This window comes from Danio rerio, chromosome 25 (genome assembly GCF_052040795.2).
Source record: "Danio rerio strain M-AB ecotype USA chromosome 25, GRCz13ab, whole genome shotgun sequence".
NCBI lineage: Eukaryota > Metazoa > Chordata > Actinopteri > Cypriniformes > Danionidae > Danio > Danio rerio.
Window position 1 is genome coordinate 37,990,310 of NC_141045.1, and position 18,508 is coordinate 38,008,817.

General features: G+C 31.8%; 3 protein-coding genes across 12 annotated transcripts in view; 2 read left to right on the forward strand and 1 right to left on the reverse strand.

Moving 5' to 3' along the window:
- Window positions 1-18,508, forward strand: part of ano5a (anoctamin 5a) — an 805,725-nt gene that overhangs the window by 160,243 nt on the left and 626,974 nt on the right. The gene's annotated exons all lie outside the window — the stretch shown is intronic.
- Window positions 1-18,508, forward strand: part of ano3 (anoctamin 3) — a 123,269-nt gene that overhangs the window by 2,392 nt on the left and 102,369 nt on the right. Inside the window, exon 1 of one of the 7 annotated variants that reach the window (XM_087312630.1) lies at window positions 4,738-4,988. The exons of the other annotated variants lie outside the window; for them this stretch is intronic. The gene's annotated coding sequence lies outside the window, so the exon portion shown is untranslated. Of the gene's footprint in view, window positions 1-4,737; window positions 4,989-18,508 lie in introns of those variants that run through there. 7 annotated transcript variants of the gene reach the window in all.
- svip (small VCP interacting protein) lies at window positions 870-12,422 on the reverse strand. 4 transcript variants are annotated; one of them, XM_087310243.2, is made up of 6 exons: window positions 12,270-12,367; window positions 11,999-12,177; window positions 10,396-10,446; window positions 7,585-7,622; window positions 4,063-4,176; window positions 870-1,872 (listed from the first exon to the last, which is right to left on the reverse strand). In XM_087310243.2, exons 2-5 carry the CDS (start codon window positions 12,059-12,061, stop codon window positions 4,095-4,097), a joined length of 234 nt encoding a protein of 77 aa, XP_087166369.1. In that variant the 5' UTR covers window positions 12,062-12,177; window positions 12,270-12,367; the 3' UTR covers window positions 870-1,872; window positions 4,063-4,094. The 4 variants fall into 4 exon arrangements, with proteins under 4 accessions (XP_087166369.1, XP_087166367.1, XP_087166368.1 ...); XM_087310241.2 differs by lacking the exon at window positions 7,585-7,622; XM_087310242.2 differs by having other exon boundaries at window positions 11,999-12,367.

The following is an 18,508-nucleotide window of genomic DNA, read 5'->3' on the forward strand; positions in this document are numbered from 1 at the left end:
CGTAAAATACTTGCGTTTCCTCGTGAGATCACATTGGTTTTGTCTGTTTAGTGGCTAATTCGTACTAAAATGCAGCCACATGAAAATATCCGATTTTAAAAAGGTGTGGCACCAAACCCCACCGCTAAAATCATAATTGGGGGATGAGCAAATCATACTAAATTGTATAAATGAGATCATAGGAATCATGCCTTGTCACACTAGAGTTTGAGCAAGCGAAATTCTGTTGTATGGCGCTGCGAAAATATTATACATATTATAAACTTCTGTACAGAGTGGTCATGTTTCAATCTTCGACCAAACATTCGAACGCAGCGAACCGCGAAACTTGTCATACAAGCTTGCATTTCCAGTTTGTCGCGTTCGCTTGCATATGAATGGAAGTCTATGGCGAAAAGTGCAGTGTGACCGCGGCTTTAGCCACTAAATCAAAAAGTTACGAACTGATCCTTCGCTAAGCCCCGCCCTCCTTAGTAACTGTTGTTACGCCCGTCAAGCTTTCATGTCTGGCACGTCTATTACAGTATGTATGCGTCTGTGTCAGACATTCCCTGATTGGCCGTAGTGTATGAGTGTGTGTGTGAGTGTACATGGGTGTTTCCCAGTATTGGGTTGCAGCTGGACAGGCATCCCCTGTGTAAAACATATGCTGGAATAGTTCGTGGTTCATTCCGCTGTGGCGACCCCTGATAAATAAACTGAAAGAAAATGAATAAATTGCACGAGTTAGCACGACTCAAATTCAGATTGTTTTGGCAGATATTTGCTCCATAACCAGCTCCTGAAATGAGTTCATCTTCAACCCTAAACACACACACACACATGAACCATCTAACCAAGCTCGGCGTATAAACTACAACAATTCTGTGTTCAAGTTAAAACAAAATGGATTTTCTTTTAATTTTGCAACAAAACAACAGCGGTGCAACTCAACACACACTCTTTATTAAAGCAGCGCCTCTGCAGCTGTGTTCCTGATCAGAAGGTGCACCGATGCCCTCTACTGGCTAACACGACCAACTGCGATACCTTGTCTGATTTACTCCCTGTATTATTGTAATACAACATGTGCTAATGACTCAATCTGAATGAAGATTTGTGGTGATTGTTTCCCTGTCAAGCATTTAAAGGCAGCGGTCACGGGCTTAACTTTTTGTCCTAAAAAGAAGGCATTATGTAGACTTTCCTCAAGAGCACCTATAGATAAAATACATTCCTTTGCAAAAATCTCAATGTGAGTTTGGTTCTAGTACACAGCTACATAGTCCTAACACTAAATCATGTGTACTTTTCTTTTCAAAGGCTTTTGGGTCAGATAAAGTGATGCACATTCAACAGCAAGTCATACAATCAACAGGCAGTGAAAGTGCAAACCCACATCATATACTGTAGTACTTCACTCTTAAATATCGCAAACCCAAAACACAACCGATGCGTTAATATAAACGGCTCCAAACTCCAATATAAACCATGCTCTTCTGTGGTACAAATGCGTAATAAATGACCTTCAAGTGTTCTTGATGTCAAAGCACATCGGTACAAAAGCTGCGCGTGTGAAAATGAGGCATAAACCGAACGGATTGAGAGAGAATGCACTGCTGTCCTGGAAAATTCACTCTAACTAATCCTTTTTGGCGTTTTTAAATAGGCGTGGCCTGGGTGCACTCCCACCAATCAGAAGGCCTGCAGTATTAGGAGCTTTGATTGGCAAAATAACTAGTCTCTACGCAAACTCCCCTGGCTAGTGTACACTTCTAAATAAGAAAGAAATAGAAAAGTGTTTGAAAAACGGCAGGTAAAGGTTGCAGGAACAACCATCCAGTGAAGAAACGGCGGCGGGCTTCCCTTCAGTCTGTGTTAGCCAACCTGCCACTGAAAAGAGAGAGAGAGAAAATAGTCAGCATATCTCGCTTTATTCATAAGTGTGAGGAAATAGATGTCAAAATCAGACAAAGAAAATGGTAAACTTTTTCCAAAAATTAAGAGTCAAACTAAATAATACCGAAAATATTTAATACTTATGATTTCCTTTTTATTTTCTAGCTTATTATATATATATATATATATATATATATATATATATATATATATATATATATATATATATATATATATATATATATATATATATAGTTGAAGTCAGAATTATTAGCCCCGTTTATTTTTATTTTTCTACACATTTCTAATCATAATAGTTTTAATAACTCATCTCTAATGAGTTAGTTAATAAATCAACGGATTTATTTTATCTTTGCCATGATGACAGTAAATAATATTAGACTAGATATTCTTCAAGACACTTCTATACAGCTTAAAGTGACATTTTTAAAGGTTTAACTAGGTTAATCAGGTTAACTAGGCAGGTTTGGGTAATTAGGCAAGTCATTGTATAACAGTGGTTTGTTCTAGAGACTATCAAAAAATATATAGCTTAAAGGGGCAAATAATATTGACCTTAAAATGGTTTTGAAAAATTAAAAACTGCTTTTATTCTAGATGAAATAAAACAAATAAGACTTTCTCCAGAAGAAAAAATATCAGATATACAGTGAAAATTTCCAGAATCTGTTAAATCATTTGGGAAGTATTTAAAAAAGGAAAAAAAAATCAGAGGGCTAATAATTGATGTCAACTGTATATATGTAGGTATGTGATATATATATTAGAGTTGTCATGATACTGGAATTCGGTACCAATTAATACTGAAGTTAGCGTTAACATTTGAATTAGCAGGAAATGAACGATTTGAAAACTTGAGTATATATTATAAAATGTATAATATAAATATGCTTTACACTGAATTACACTCATAATTTGACATTTTATTTTCTCAAGTTGTTATTAGTGATTATTAAAGGAAATATTTTGTGTATTATATATCCAATTATTCAGAGTTCTTAAATTTACTATTACTCGTTTAAATTCTCACACCATTTCATTAAATCTTTGTAGATTTTATTTTCTAACTACAAATGAGAGGGTTATTTCATTTTTGAAGAAAATATTACGGTTAAAAGACGAAAAAATATATTTAGTATGTTTTAAAAAAATTAAGACCAAAATATGTAAGACATTTACATAAATATATTTTTTTACACTGATTTACACCCAAAATTGGACATTTGTTTTTTACAACATGATTTATTTGTATTAAATATTTATTTATAAGTTTTTTTTTTTCCAAATTTTAATCGTGTACATTTATTTAATTTTATCTTTATCTATCTATGTCTGTCTATCTAAGAAAAAAAGTTAAATTGTTAAATACTTATTATACATTTATTCTTTACTTATTGTATGTAGTTTAAAATAAAATGATTACTCCAGTCATTATTGCTTTTATTACTATTAAAAATAATAATAAAAACAATAATAATAGAGTGGTTTCTGAAGGATCATGTGACTGAAGACTAAAGTAATGAAGCTGAAAATTCATCATTAAATCACTGAAATAAATTATTAAATTAAATGACAACATACTCTTAAACAGTTATTTTATACTGCAATAATATTTCACCATTTTACAGTGTACTCAATTTTTGGATTAGATAAATGCAGCCTTGGTGAGCAGATCCCAAAAAGTGTGTGTGTGTGTTTGTGTGGTATATTTTATATATTTTAATAACAGCAGATTAAAATTAATTAAAAATGAAATGTTTATCTTTTTTTTTTAAAACTAAAATTACACCCCTTATCTTACATTTTTTACTTTCATAAAAGTTACTTGAAACCTTAAAGAAACATTTATTATATTAATGGAATTTAATGTTGTCATTTTTGCTCATTTAATTTGATGTAGACAGAAATGAGACATCTCAGTTTTAAAGAGATCTCTTCTGCTTATCAAATCTGCATTAATTTGATCCAAAACTGCAGTGAAACTTGCACTCTCAACTTTTTTTTTTTCTTTTAAAATTATAATCTCTAATCAAAGGTCACGAGCTCTGAAGTGGAACCTCTGAAGCAGACTTTTGATCAAATGTGCAATTTTCAGATGAACAAATAAAGTTCCCTACTACATCTGCAGTATAATGAAATAATAAATAAGAGTTGTAGAGTGACCTTCAGCCCTCCTCCTCCTGACGGCGCAGAGCTCATGGTCTGTTTCTCGCTCTCTTCCTGTTTCTTCTTTTTCCTTTCCAAGGCTTCCGGGTCTTTGATGCCTCGGTATGTCGTCTAATAACGATCAGACAAAACACAACTAATACACACACTCTCGACACAACAGGTGGACCATGTGCTCTTAATGCGTGTTTGCGTGCTGAATATTTGTGCACCTTAAACATGCTAGAATTATGAGTACAGCGTGAGCAAACACTAAATATAAATCACGTATACATGAAAAATATATTAACTAACTACACTAATGTTGTGCAGTTTCAAAACATCACCACTAGGTGGCAGTATAAAGTTTTAAACCAGTGGTTCTCAAACTGTGGTACGCGTACCACTAGTGGTACGCGGGCTTCCTCCTAGTGGTACGCGGAGGAATCGCCAAATAATGAAATAAACAATTAACACTTTTAATCCTTTGATGCGTACTATAACCTCGATGTGATCAGCATTTTCTGTTTAGTGAAGCGTACGATCACAGCTCTGTGCTTAGAGTGTTTATTTTAGTGCATTGTGTCATAAACTTCGGAAACTGATATTCAGCAGCTTAAGAATTGATTCTGAAGCGTAATTTGACTGACATGAAAAGTAGCCAATCACAGTCGACCTTGTCTAGTTTTGCGTGAAACGTAAGGGCGGGATAAAGGCTTTCTGTGTTGCAGAGACAGAGAAAACAACTTAAAAACAAATGTTTTGTTGGAATAATGCTTCTCGGATGTTTTCACTATAGAAATGTCTAGCATAGTTATTAAACCGCGGACATATTTCCAGCCTATTTTATGATCTTCATACACGTTTCGCCCTACGACAGCGAGTCGACTCGCCTCTGACCTGTCACTCCTCTATACAGTCTGAATGGCGGCGCGGGAATGGAGGTATTGCGCAATAACTCATTTCTGCAAATGTGGCGAGTGCTTTATTTTATCACGAGAGCGCATTCATGTACGCAAATCGCTAAAACAGACATGCGAGCTCTTAAATGTGCTTTATTTTATCACGAGAGCGCATTCATGTACGCAAATCGCTAAAACAGACATGCGAGCTCTTAATTGCTTTTTTCAAATGAACTGCAAGTGCTCTCATGATCGCCTGCGTGCTCAGATTGAATACAATCGCGATCTTTCCACTATTAAAAGTCATTATTTATCTTTGCTCCTTGACTAAATTTAGTCAAAAGTATTCAAAGTTATCAAGTATTTAGAAATAGATTGATGCATAATCGATGACAATGCTAATGGTCTTCTTGTTTGGCTGTGTTGTGAAGTGAAACTTACTTTTAGCAAAGGTGGTATTTTTTTATTTCTTTACGACAAAAGAATTATGCTGGAAATGTTTCTGGATGAGGTATTTGTGTGATTTATACATTTAGCTGTATTCTGATCTGTCTTAAAGCATTACAGGTCAAGGCAATCCATTGTTACTTATTGTTTATTTATCAAAATGAACAATAAGGCTCTTAAAGCACTGCTTTGATAAATGTACTGTTGTCATATTTCAAATACCTCAAGTAAAATGAAGTCATTTGTTTTATTTTTTTAACTGACAGTGTACTTGTATTTTTTTAAGTTTGTATTTTAGATTAAGATCAAGTGTAAAATAAAATCTACATGTGATGTACAGCTATTTAAGAAAATAAATTTGCCATAATGTAAAGAAAAATAGTGTAAAATATGCAAATAAAAGGCTAAATTTAAATCTTTTTACCATATACTTTAATTTAACCTTTCAAAGCTTGAAAATATTGTTTAAAAATGGGCAAAAACTGTCTTGATGGCCTTAAAGATTATGTGGTAGTTTTACCAGTGCTATTGAAAAAGATTAATTTTCATGAAAGAAAAAAATCGGTCACACTTCCTTTGTTAGTGCAAGTTCCTATACATGTAGCTTTGGGATTTAAGCAATTAAACCATTCAATCCGGTTTACACTTAAAAAAAAGTGATTTCATAATGAAAATCAGATTTTTTTAACTAGTACTTATTAAAAGAGTACTTTGTACTTTTACCTAATATTAGTATTATTTACTAAAATTTGTGTTATTTTAGCAGTGTAATAGTATTGAGTACTTGAGTACAAAAAAGATTTTACAAGCATTTAGTGCAGGTTTATTATATTATTAATATATGGTTAATAAATATTATTATTATTATTAATGGTTTTTATTTGTATCTATTTCTATATAATGTTTTATGGGTTGCTGACAATACATTTCAGGTCTTCAATACATAGCATGTCAGTCTTGAAAAAAATAGGTGCTGGAATTGATTTTCATTAGGCTGTCCCTGTATGAACCCTGTCATATGTACATTTAACATATATTTCAAGATTTGTCTGAAAGTGTATGAATATGACATATAGCCTATATTTATGAGATCCAAGCAACATTTCCAACTTTTGATGAATAGGCTACTATGAAAACTTTAGATTTAAGTACAGCAGTTTTCTTTTTACTTTTTAAGAACAGCGCCATTTTTTAATAAACTTTTAAAAGCACATTTTAACTAAAACGTTTTTTTTTTTTTTACCTGCAAGCACAGTTAATGTTCAGACTATTTAAAATGTTTAAAGTGACTGACAATAATACATATTCTTAATAATAGAAATTAATCTGCATCGTTTTTAACAATGTGCACACCTGTAGCTGCTTAATTAGGCCTACGTCGCTATTTTTTAATACTGGTTAAAAAATAGCGTCGTAAGGTGGTACTTGGAGAGACAACTTTTTTCTAAGGTGGTACTTGGTGAAAAAAGTTTGAGAACCACTGTTTTAAACTAAGAGTAGGTGTTTAAAAATGTGAGGTGACAATGTACCCTCTGTAATGTGATATAATTTAATATTCTTTCTATACTTTGTACTGTACATTTGTTCATTTTACTGTTTACAAATATATATATATATATATATATATATATATATATATCTCAGCCCCCTTAGTTTTTCGCGATTCCGTGATCGCTGAATCCAACGCAAATTTTTGAGATCCTGCAAAATTCATAATTTAAACGAAAAATAATCATAAATAAATGTAAATAATCTTATAAAACTCAATTCCAAACCATATAATCATCAGAGTATATTTATTTCAGTTAGCAATGAATTTGTACATGGCTTATAGACGTTGCGCACGTGATGTATTTGAGTGTCTCTCGAACAATGACGTCTCACCGGCGTCCTCACAATCTTTACATTACATGGAGGGGGGAGTGGAGGGGAGTTTTCAGCTTGTGCAGTACGCAGACGCGGATAAATCACAAATGATTTACATGTGAAGCAAAGAAGATCTCATGGCGAATTTATTAAGAAGCTAATTTAAAGTGATCTGTTGTGTATATAAAACGTGGAGTGAGCGTTACAGTGACAGCAGCAGTGAGTACTGAATGTGGTGATGTCAGAGATAGTGACGTGAATGACAGCAGATGTCTGTGCTGGTGTGTTTAGTGTGAAACAGCAGGTTGAGGATGATTTTACTCACCGTGACGCTTTAGATGCTCTATGCTTTGTCTTAAACCTCTGAGAGACAGTAAAACGGCCCACAAATCACACGTGGGGAACCAAAAGCATCTGCACCATCAAACACTGGACGCCCATTATTTTGTTATTGTAAAAAGCTAGCTTTTTTTTTTTTTTTAATTAGTGCTGTCCAATGATTAATCGTGACTAATGGCATACAAAGTAAAAGTTTGTATTTACATAGTGTGTGTGTGTGTGTGTGTGTGTGTATTTACTGTGTATAAATATTATGTATAAAACATATATATATATATATATATATATATATATATATATATATATATATATATATATATATATAAAATAGTTTTAATAACTGATTCATTTTCTCTTTGCCATGATTTACGATGACCATAAATAATATTTGACTAGATATTGTTCAAGACACTTCTATACAGCTTAAAGTGACATTTAAAGGCTTAACTAGGTTAATTAGGTTAACTAGGCAGGTTAGGGTAATTAGGCAAGTTATTGTATAATGTTGGTTTGTTCTGTAGACTATCAATAAAGATTTGCTTAAAGGGGCTAAAAATATTGACCTTAAAATGGTTTTTAAAAATTTTAAAATTTTTGTAGCCAAAATAAAACAAGACTTTATCCAGAAGAAAAAATATTAACAGACAGACTGTGAACATTTCCTGAATCTGTTAAACATCATTTGGGAAATATTAAAAAAGAAAAACAAAGTCAAAGGGGGGCGAATAATTCTGACTTAAACTGTGTGTATATATATATATATATATATATATATATATATATATATATATATATATATATATATATATATATATATATATATATATATATATATATATATATATAAATAATTTTATTTTGGACGTGATTGCGATTTAATCACATTCAATCGTTGGACAGCACTAGTATTAATCCCTTTTTTAATTGCCAATATGTGAAGATCTTGTAATGGAACTTTTGAAATGAGATAATGTCAATGCAAAACAAAGGGATTGATTCAAACTATGGTCTCAGAGGCAGATCTCCTCTACAGTCTCAAACAAATCTACTTTAGAATTAAACTATCAAAACGTTTGTTCAACTGAAGATAAAAGCTGTGCTTACTCGTCCTTTACTTGCTCCAAACCTGTTTGAGTTTTTATCTTCTGTTGAACATAAAAGTTACAATAGTTTTATGACAGTTTCAGGTTTTGCGTAAACCTTTTGTCTGCCTGCAGTTCACACAACGACCACTGGTAGTGCTAAAAACAATAGATTCTGAATAGAGACCCTTTATTACTAATAGAAAAGTTTACGAATGAGTGGATAAAAGCAGAAAGATGCAGAGCATGATGTATAATGAGAGCATGAATTGAACAGTAGGGATGCACCGAAGTAAAAATTCTGAGCCAAAACCAAATATTCAGGATCCACTTGGTCGAATACTGAAACCGATTCTAAATATTTAATTTTATTTGTATATAAATATATTGAATGTAAAAACTTTTAAAAGTTACCCCAATAACTTAAATTATACTGATATAAAAAAGATCAGAGAACAAGTCGAGTAGCATTATTTTACCAGCATTGCCATGACAGCACAGTTGCTCTATTGCAAGCAGCACGAACAAGTATGCTACATTGAAATGTCCTGTTTGGACGTTATTTAAGCGAACTTTGCTTTTTTTGATGAGCATGTATGGTTTATGCACAGAAAAGTATGTGTACATGAGCAGAATAGCCACAGAGTGTAATATTGAACTGTTTTGAATTTTGTCCAAAGCTCTTGTACAAGCCATTGAAATGAATGGGTTTCATAGCACAGCGCTTTCCGTGTGCAGTGTGAAAGTTGTTTTACACCACATAGTGACTGAAACCAGGATACTAAGCATGGCAGGGCACTGTGGTGCTTATTTTTTTCTTCCTGCCAAAAACAGAAATTTCCAATTTCGATTGATAATTTTTGGCGGGAAAATATTCGATGCATCCCTACTAAACAGATACTAAAAAGTGATCCGGATGGATTATGGTAATGAATATATGCTGCAGCTGAGTCTGGCCCTGATGGCTAATTGATGTTAATGAGAATGATAATTGGGGAACTGAGTGATGATAGTTGATGAGTCTGATTTAATATCTGTTGTTGTGGGTATGTTGGATTAAATAATAGTGGATGTGTCACAAAATCTACTTGCATAAACTCAAGTTCATCATAACTGGTTAAATCCTTGTTATCTGTTAGAAAAGTGTGTTTTATAGTATGGAAGCGAGTTGTAAATATAATTCGGATGTACTATATCTGACATGTTGTCATCACATGACCTACCCATGTCAGTTGCATTGGTTCATTCATGATTTATCTCCTGTGGCCCAATGGGATAGTAAAGTGTCTATTGGATGTGCACTTTAGAATCTCATCGAAAGTAGTCGAGCATCCTCGTATGTTTGTCTTTTTTGGCATACTGCTTTTCAAATACTAGGATATCGGACAAACTACTCACCTCACATACTGTTTTCACACACTATACAAACATGCAATTTTGTAATGTAAGGCCAAATCTCCAACAGTATTTTGGAAACTGTGTGTTTTGACCCAACTGAATTTATTTACACACTTTTTTTTTTTTTTTTTTAACTCAATCTAAACATCCTTTACTGAGATCTTTTAAACGCTCAGCTGTGTTATCATCAATATTTGTTTGTAAATATTAATTTCTCATAAATTGAGTTTTTATATTTTACATGTGTACAGTAGTTGTCTCCTGCTCATTGGTGTATGTAATATCAATGTAAAGACTTTATTTTTAAGTAGATTTACCTCTTTCTGTCTCTTCTCTGCGGCCTCTGCTAGCTGTTTTCTCCTTGTCTCCTGTGGGGAAAAAAATCTATTATTAATTTTTTCCAAAAATTATATTCATTATAAATATCACAATTAAAAATACTACCATTTTACTCGTTTTAATCAATTGATTGACATTTTAATGTTATAATATATAATTATAACATTATATATTATATATATATAACGTAATATATAACGTTTTTTTAATAATCTAAAAAACAATAACAAATTTTAATTGTTATAATACTTTCATTTTAAGGAACAGTAGTGATAAAGCATTATGTTCTCATTCCTTACTTTTCTTTTCTTCCTTTATTTAATTAACAAAACCGGAAAAAGTCTGTATTGATGCAAAAAAATAAATAAATGCAAAAGAAAGTAAATAAAATCCACATAGGAGCAAATAGAATTTAAAAAGTAAACATGAGTGTGATTAATATATGATATTGGACATGAAAAAAAAATTGAAAGAAAGAAACTGAAGGATATTTTCCATGGACGTGTTACTGACAAATAATTTACTAATATTTAATAATTTAATAATAGCTTACTAACAAATAATTTGAAAAATACAATAAATGGGCAGCAGCAATACTAATAATTACCAATTATTTACTACTAATAATAATTATTTACTATTAATTAATAATAATTTAATAATAGTTTCCTAACGAATAAAATAAATGGGCGGCAGCAACACTAATTACCAATTATGTATTACTACTATTAATAATTAATAATTACATTTATTTACCACTAACTTATAATTTTATATTAATTTACTAACAAATAATTTATAATAAATAAAATAAATGGGCAGCAGCAATACTAAAAATTACTAATTAATACTAAACTAATTATTAATTAATTTAACTAAATTAATAATAATGTTCTAATTTAATAATGGTTTACTAACAATTTACAATAAATAAATAGGCAGCAGCAATACTAATAATTGCTAATTATTTAATACTAATAATAATAATAATTACTAATTATTCACTAATAGTTTACTTGTATAATAATTTACTAATAATAGTTTAACAAATAATTTATAATAAAATAAATGGGCGGCAGCAGCAGTTTAATTACTAATTATGTATTACTAAATAATAATTCTAATTATTTACTTTAATATTAATTTACTAACAAATAATTCATAATAAATAAAATAAATGGGCAGCAGCAATACTAATAATTAGTAATTGTTTACTAATAATTAAAAATAATTTAATAAGAAATAATTTGATAATTCTTAACTAATAATTCATAATGAATAAAATAAATGGTCAGCAGCATGGAGATTAAAGATGTAAGCGCATGTATATCTTTAAGTTCATGTTGCTAACCAATTATCTTATTTATTATAAATCGTGTTATTAGATAAAGTAAATATTAGTATTATATAATCAGTTATTAAATTATTTCATCCTCGCCACCACAAAACGTCAATGTTTTTAATCATTACCTCACTAAATTAAGTCAAAACAGTGATGCTGTTGTTAGCACTCGTAAAATAAACACAGATGGGGAAATATACGTCAATAAATGCATTAAATAAACGTACTAAAGTACTCACAGGGTCTGGCGTGACCACAACATCATCCTCAGCTCCACTCAAACAGGGCAAACACATCCCCATACTGAGGGTTTCCCGAAAGCACAGGCACAAACACAACACCTTCAAGACAAATCTGCGATGATTTGAACAGCCCCGAAGCTTTTCTATACTGTTGTTAACCCACTGCTGGATCTGAACTAGAAATGTAAACAAAGCTACTTCAACAAGCTAGCGCGACTACAGATAATAACATCTAGAGCGCTAACTGATGATATAACCGTCAGCAAACCTCTTTCTCACGCCTCGAGACATCTGCTTTTGATTCTGTGGCGTAAATATACGAAGTGTTAGTTCAGCTGGAAGTGTGAGCTGTCAGAATGAGCGAATGACAGCAGCGCCGTTAGCTGAAGGAAGTGAAGCTCAGCAGCGCCACGACGCGGAACGGAAGTGAAGGGGAGTCACAACAAGGTCGAGTTTTTTTTTTGTTTTTTTTTTTGTTTTTGTCGTTTGTCTTTTTATAATGTATTTTAATTAACGCCATGAATAATATAAATAAGAATAATACATTTAAGATAAGATATAAAGCTGATAAACATAATATTACTAATTTTTATTGGTATTTCTATTGCACTCATTCAACATGTAATACAAGAATAATAATAGAAAAGTAGGCAACTATGAAGGACGAAACCTGCAAAAACAATAAATAAATAAATACGCCAAATAAATAATATATATACACACACACACACACAATATATATATATATATATATATATATATATATATATATATATATATATATATATATATATATATACACACACACACACACACACACACACACACACAAATATATACACAAAATCCTGCATAAATAAAACAATAAATAAATGCGCAAATAAATAAATTAATGTGTATATATAAATCTACAAATTCCTGCCTAAATAAAACAATAAAAAATAAATAAAAATGCAAATAAACAAATTAATAAATAAATGTATAAGTACATCTACAAATTCTTGCATAAACAAAACAATAAATAAATAACTATGCAAATAAATAAATGTATAAATAAATCTACAAATTCCTGCATGAATAAAGCAATAAATAAATAAATAAATAAAAATGCAAATAAACAAATAAATAAATAAATGTATAAATGCATCTACAAATTCTTGCATAAATAAAACAATAAAAAAATTAATATGCAAATAAAAAATGAATAATTTTTTTATAAATACACAAATTCCTGTCTAAATAAAACAATAAATAAATATGAACATTAAAAAAATGAATAAATAAGTAAATGTATAAAGAAATACACAAATTCCTGTATAAATAAAACTATACAGAAATTAATACGCAAATTAATAAAATAAATTTATTAAAAAAATACACAAATTCTTTCCTAAATAAAACAATAATTAAATAAATACGCAAATAAATAAAATGTACAAATTCCTGCATAAAATGATAAATAAATACGCAAATAAATAAATGAATAAATCTACAAATTCCTGCATAAATAAAACAATAAATAAATCTACAAATTCCTGCATAAATAAAACAATAAATAAATATGCAAAAAAAATTAAAGAATAAATACGCAAATTCCAGCATGAATGAAACTATAAAAATACGCATATAAATAATTGAATAAATAAATACACAAATCCCTGCATAAATAAAACCAAAAATAAATAAATATGCAAATAAATAAATGAATACATAAATACATACTCAAATTCCTGTGTTAATAAAACTTTAAATAAACAATCAATCAACAACTAATCGAAAAAAATTGATTTGACCCCCTAGAATAAAGTAGTGACTGCAGGTTGAAGGAAGTCGAGGAGTAAAAGTACTGATACAGCAATATAAATGTACTCAAGGGGAAAGTAAAAGTACAACTTTTTAAAACAACTTAGTAAATGCCTGGGAAAAACTACTCAATTACAGTAAATTGAGTATTTTTAATTGTAACTTTGCACCACTGATTATTCAGAAGGACGGTAGTGATGCTGATAGGCAGTCATTGATACTATCAGAAGTCCAGCATTGGAGCGTTCATATTTCAATAATCTGCAAATATCTAGGAGTCGTAATCACTGCAGCTCGGAGACTCACATGTGCACTCAGAAAAGTAGCACTCAGTAAACAGTAACACACAACTATATGACCTATTATATTATTCATAGGAGGTTGTTGTTATAGCTTTTTGGCCTCACATCCGGCATGCCGTTATACATTATCTGCTACTGTAAGTTTTTCGCAAATGTGTTTTAAACTCACACGCCCATCTGTGGTGGTGGTGGAGCTGGTCACGGCACAGATTTAATAAACATCACAACCCGGCGCCTGCGTTTCTGCTGAAAACCACTCTTTCTCCCATCTACACGTCACAGTCGATGAACGTCAGCGCTGATTGTTTTTTTGCAAGAGAGATGCAGTTTCCGTCACACCTCTCCGAGCGATCGGACATTAGTGATGAATCAGAAAGATTTGAGTTGAAGAAGTGGACAGGACGTTCGTTATCATCGTTATCAGAGGAATCTGGTAATTAACTTATTTGTATAATTTTCATATTGAAGTTCTGTGAGAAGATCATTGTAGCTGCATGGGGTGATTGTGCCATCTCTGAACAGATTTATAAAGTTTTTCCAGTTTGTTGTATTGTTATTTGCAGTATTCTACACTTTAAATGAGCAGTTTTCCATATTTTGTGATTCATGTTTTTACTTTAACCCTTTTATTTATGCTTTTGAGTTGCATTATGGGAGCTTGACCTTTCTTTTACAAACTTTTAACCTTAAAGTTTGAAAAAGTGACTGTTTAAAAACATTTTTAATAGTTTAAAGGGCTATATTTTGTTGGCTTGTTGCATTTTATGCTACAAAAACATTTTCACTGCATTTTCTGTTATTTTACAAACTTGTTTCTTTCTATACATTATTTCTTATGCATTTTGCATTATTTTGAATAAATAAAATGCCACGATAATTCACTTTGTTAAATTGTAGAATTAAAATTTCAACATCAAAAGTCAACAGAGCAGAGATAAACATCCAATAATGCAATTCACAACTGTGAATAAACAGAAAACACACGTAAAACACAATGCGTTGTTGGAATATCTAGCCAGTTCCATGCGTGTTTAATAAGAAAAGGTCTGGGGAGTGTTTTCTTCAATGCCAAAAATATTAGTAATTTATTAGATACAAATGAATAATTCTATGACAGCGCTCTGGGTTACGTTATCCCAATGCAATACAAGAATTACATTCAAGAGTTTCGCAACTCAAACTCCCTGACTTCAGCATATATACACAACTGATATTAACAGGTGGAGTTTTGGTGTAACGTCACTGATCAGTCATTCTGCAGTCCTTTGGCTCTTGTACCCCTAGACATACTTCCTCTTTCTGCAACCCTTCTCTGCATGCCAGAACTGAACAATTACGTGCATCTTTAATATATTTCACAACTTCTACAAGCATCATGACAACTTGTGACATGTCTAGACTTTGTATTAAACAAAGGCCCCCACACTTATTCTTATTCTGCTTTTTCCACTTGTCAGCATGTTACTTAAAGTATGCAGCACAGTAAAAAAAGAGGAAGTGTGTCTGGTCAAGATGTGCTATAATACAATAGAAAAGATTGATTAATCTGTTGTTAGTCTAAGCATTTTTCTAATAAATAAAACACAAAAGTAATACAAATAAATTCCTTTTCTCCAACAACGTCATTTAAAACTAACAACTTTCATAATGTATTAATATTTTTATTTAATTTTTTTTTTTTTAGCTTGAAGACATGGAAACGATAAACAAACCTATATGAAGTTCTGCTAATGTTGAGTGTTGGGCTTTCAGAGTTTTTTTTTTTTTTTTTTTATTAATCCAGGGTATCTTCAGGGTCTTAAAGTCCTAAATCCACTGAATAATGCGCTGTAGGTCTTCATTTTAAATGGGTCTTTACTTTTATATGATCAAAACATTCCAACACGATTGTATGATTATAACTAATAATACATTTTTCCAAAAAAATAAATACAATTTGTAACGAGTTAAAAACGGTGACGCAGTGGCACAGTAGGTAGTGCTGTCGCCTCACAGCAAGAGGGTCGCAAGTTCGAGCCTCGGCTGGGTCAGTTGGCGTTTCTGTGTGGAGTTTGCATGTTCTCCCTGCATTCGTGTGGGCTTCCTCCTGGTGCTCTGGTTTCCCACACAGTCCAAAGACATGCGGTACAGGTGAGTTGGGTAGGCTAAATTGTCCATAGTGTTTGTGTGAATGTTTCCCAGAGATGGGTTGCAGCTGAAAGGGCATCCGCTGCAAAAATGTGCAGCATAAGTTGGCGGTTCATTCTACTGTGGCGACCCCGGATTAATAAAGGGCCTAAGCCGACAAGAAAATGAATGAACGTATTAAAAACATCAGACTAACGTTCAACTAACAGGTTCAAAATAACTTTCCATTAACAAACACTTGTGCAAAATGTCTTCATGCAGTTACGCAAATGTCAGGTAACACTGAGTCAGCTTTATACTAATAAAAACAAATGCATAAATTATCTTGTTTTCCGATTTAATGTCATGATTATGTTTCTGGAAGAAAATTAGTACATAATTATCAACAATCAACAAACAGATGGATGTATCATGGATACATTCATTTATTTTCTTTTCGGCTTTTTCCCTTTATTAATCAGGGGTCACTACAGCTGAATGAACCACCAACTTATCCAGCAGTGGGAAACAACCATACAATCACACACATGCTACAGCCAATTTAGTTAATCAATTGCCCTATAGCGCATTGTGTTTGGACTGTGGGGGAAATGTAAGTACTTTACGTTTGGTCAGTTTAGTGGTTAATTCGTACAAGTTCAGTCACGATAATGTTTGATCTTAAAAAGGAGGCGTGGAACTAAGTTCCAAAAGGGCCGCAGCTCTGCACAGTTTAGTTCCAACACTAATTAAACACACCTGATCAAACTAATTGAGTCCTTCAGGCTTGTTTGAAACCTACAGGTAAGTGTGTTGGAGCAGGGTTGGAACTAAACTGTGGAGGGCTGCGGCCCTCCAGGAATTGAGTTTGCCACCCCTGAATTAGATCATATTCGTACCAATTAGCCACAAATAAAAGTTACGAATTGCCGTGAGATTGCGTTGGGGATACCGGAGCACCCCGAGGAAACCCACGCAAACACGGGAAGAACATGCGAACTCCACACAGAAATGCCAACTGACCCAGCTGGGGCTCGAACTCGCAACCTTCTTTTAATAATATGAACCAACAAATTGTTTCCGTTCTGTTATGAAAGGCTTTTTTAAGGCAAGGCAAGTTTATTCATATAGCACATCTCATTCACAATGGTAATTCAAAGAGCTTTTTATAAACAAGAATAAAAGAAACGAGAAAAAAAAAAAGCAGATTAAAATGTTGAAACCGGCTTAAAAGAATGAAAAAGAAAAGACCATTATTAATTTATTATAATTAATATTCCTTATTCAAAAATACATATCATTATAAATTAGTCATTTTGCTTGTAGAAAACATTACATCTTTATTCCCCCTTTTCAATTTGGGGTGATTTGGTTGGTTGGTTGATTGATTGGTTGACTGATTTGATTTGTTGATTGATTGGTTGTCTGTGGCGATCAGCTCATATGTTGAGTTCATCAGTGTTTCTCTGCAGCCTGGAGAGCGTTTATGAGTCTTATTTGCTATTGTAATAATCAATATGGCAGGAAGTCTGAGAGAGATTATTGATCATGTTAAAGTGCAGGAGGAAAGCGCTTCAGGAAGTACAACAATTTCCCTATCAGAAACTATATTACATATCTTACTATGGCTAAACCATAAACTGTGTGCTAATAATTTACATAATCTTTATATGTGTGACAACCCCTGATGAATAAAGAGACTAAGATGCAGGAGAATGAATGAATAATAGTAGTTTATTATAAAATAAAACATTTGTTTCTCCATTTGACCACATATTTATTTATAAAAAAAAAAGTTGTATATAATAAACAGTTTAATTTTTGTTTTACATTAGGAAAAAATCATTTTAATGAATTGGGCAGGCTTAACTGTCTGTTGTGTATGAGTGTGAATGGATGTTCCTCAGTGATGGGTTGCAGCTGGAAGGGCATCTGCTGCATAAAGCTTATGCTGGACAAGTTGGCTGTTCGTTCCATTGTGGCGACTAAATAACGCCTCATTTGCTCATTAAATAAATCAATAGTTCAATCAGTAGTTGGCGGTTCATTCTGCTGTGGTGACCCTGATTAATAAAAGTACTAGGCTAAAAAGAAAAAGATTTTTTTTTTTTTCAGACAGATTTGCATTTTTAAAAGAATCTTTTAAATTACATAACAAAATGGCAGCAAATATAATTTGCGTTCATTGCCTATAAATGCATCCAGTCAAATCTGTTTTTGTTTTTTATTCAAGTGTACAATAAAAAAATGATAATAAAAAATTATAAATATAAATAATAATAATAAAATGTTTTTT

What these genes read in the sequence shown, in the direction of transcription:
- svip (NM_001302626.1), bottom strand. Translation starts at nt 12,061, where the DNA reads ATGGGGATGTGTTTGCCCTGTTTGAGTGGAGCTGAGGATGATGTTGTG. An exon ending in TTGTGGTCACGCCAGACCCT is followed by an intron (nt 10,447 to 11,998) that starts GTGAGTACTTTA and finishes TTTTCCCCACAG; the next exon opens with GAGACAAGGAGAAAACAGCT. An exon ending in CAGAGAAGAGACAGAAAGAG is followed by an intron (nt 4,177 to 10,395) that starts GTAAATCTACTT and finishes GATCGTTATTAG; the next exon opens with ACGACATACCGAGGCATCAA.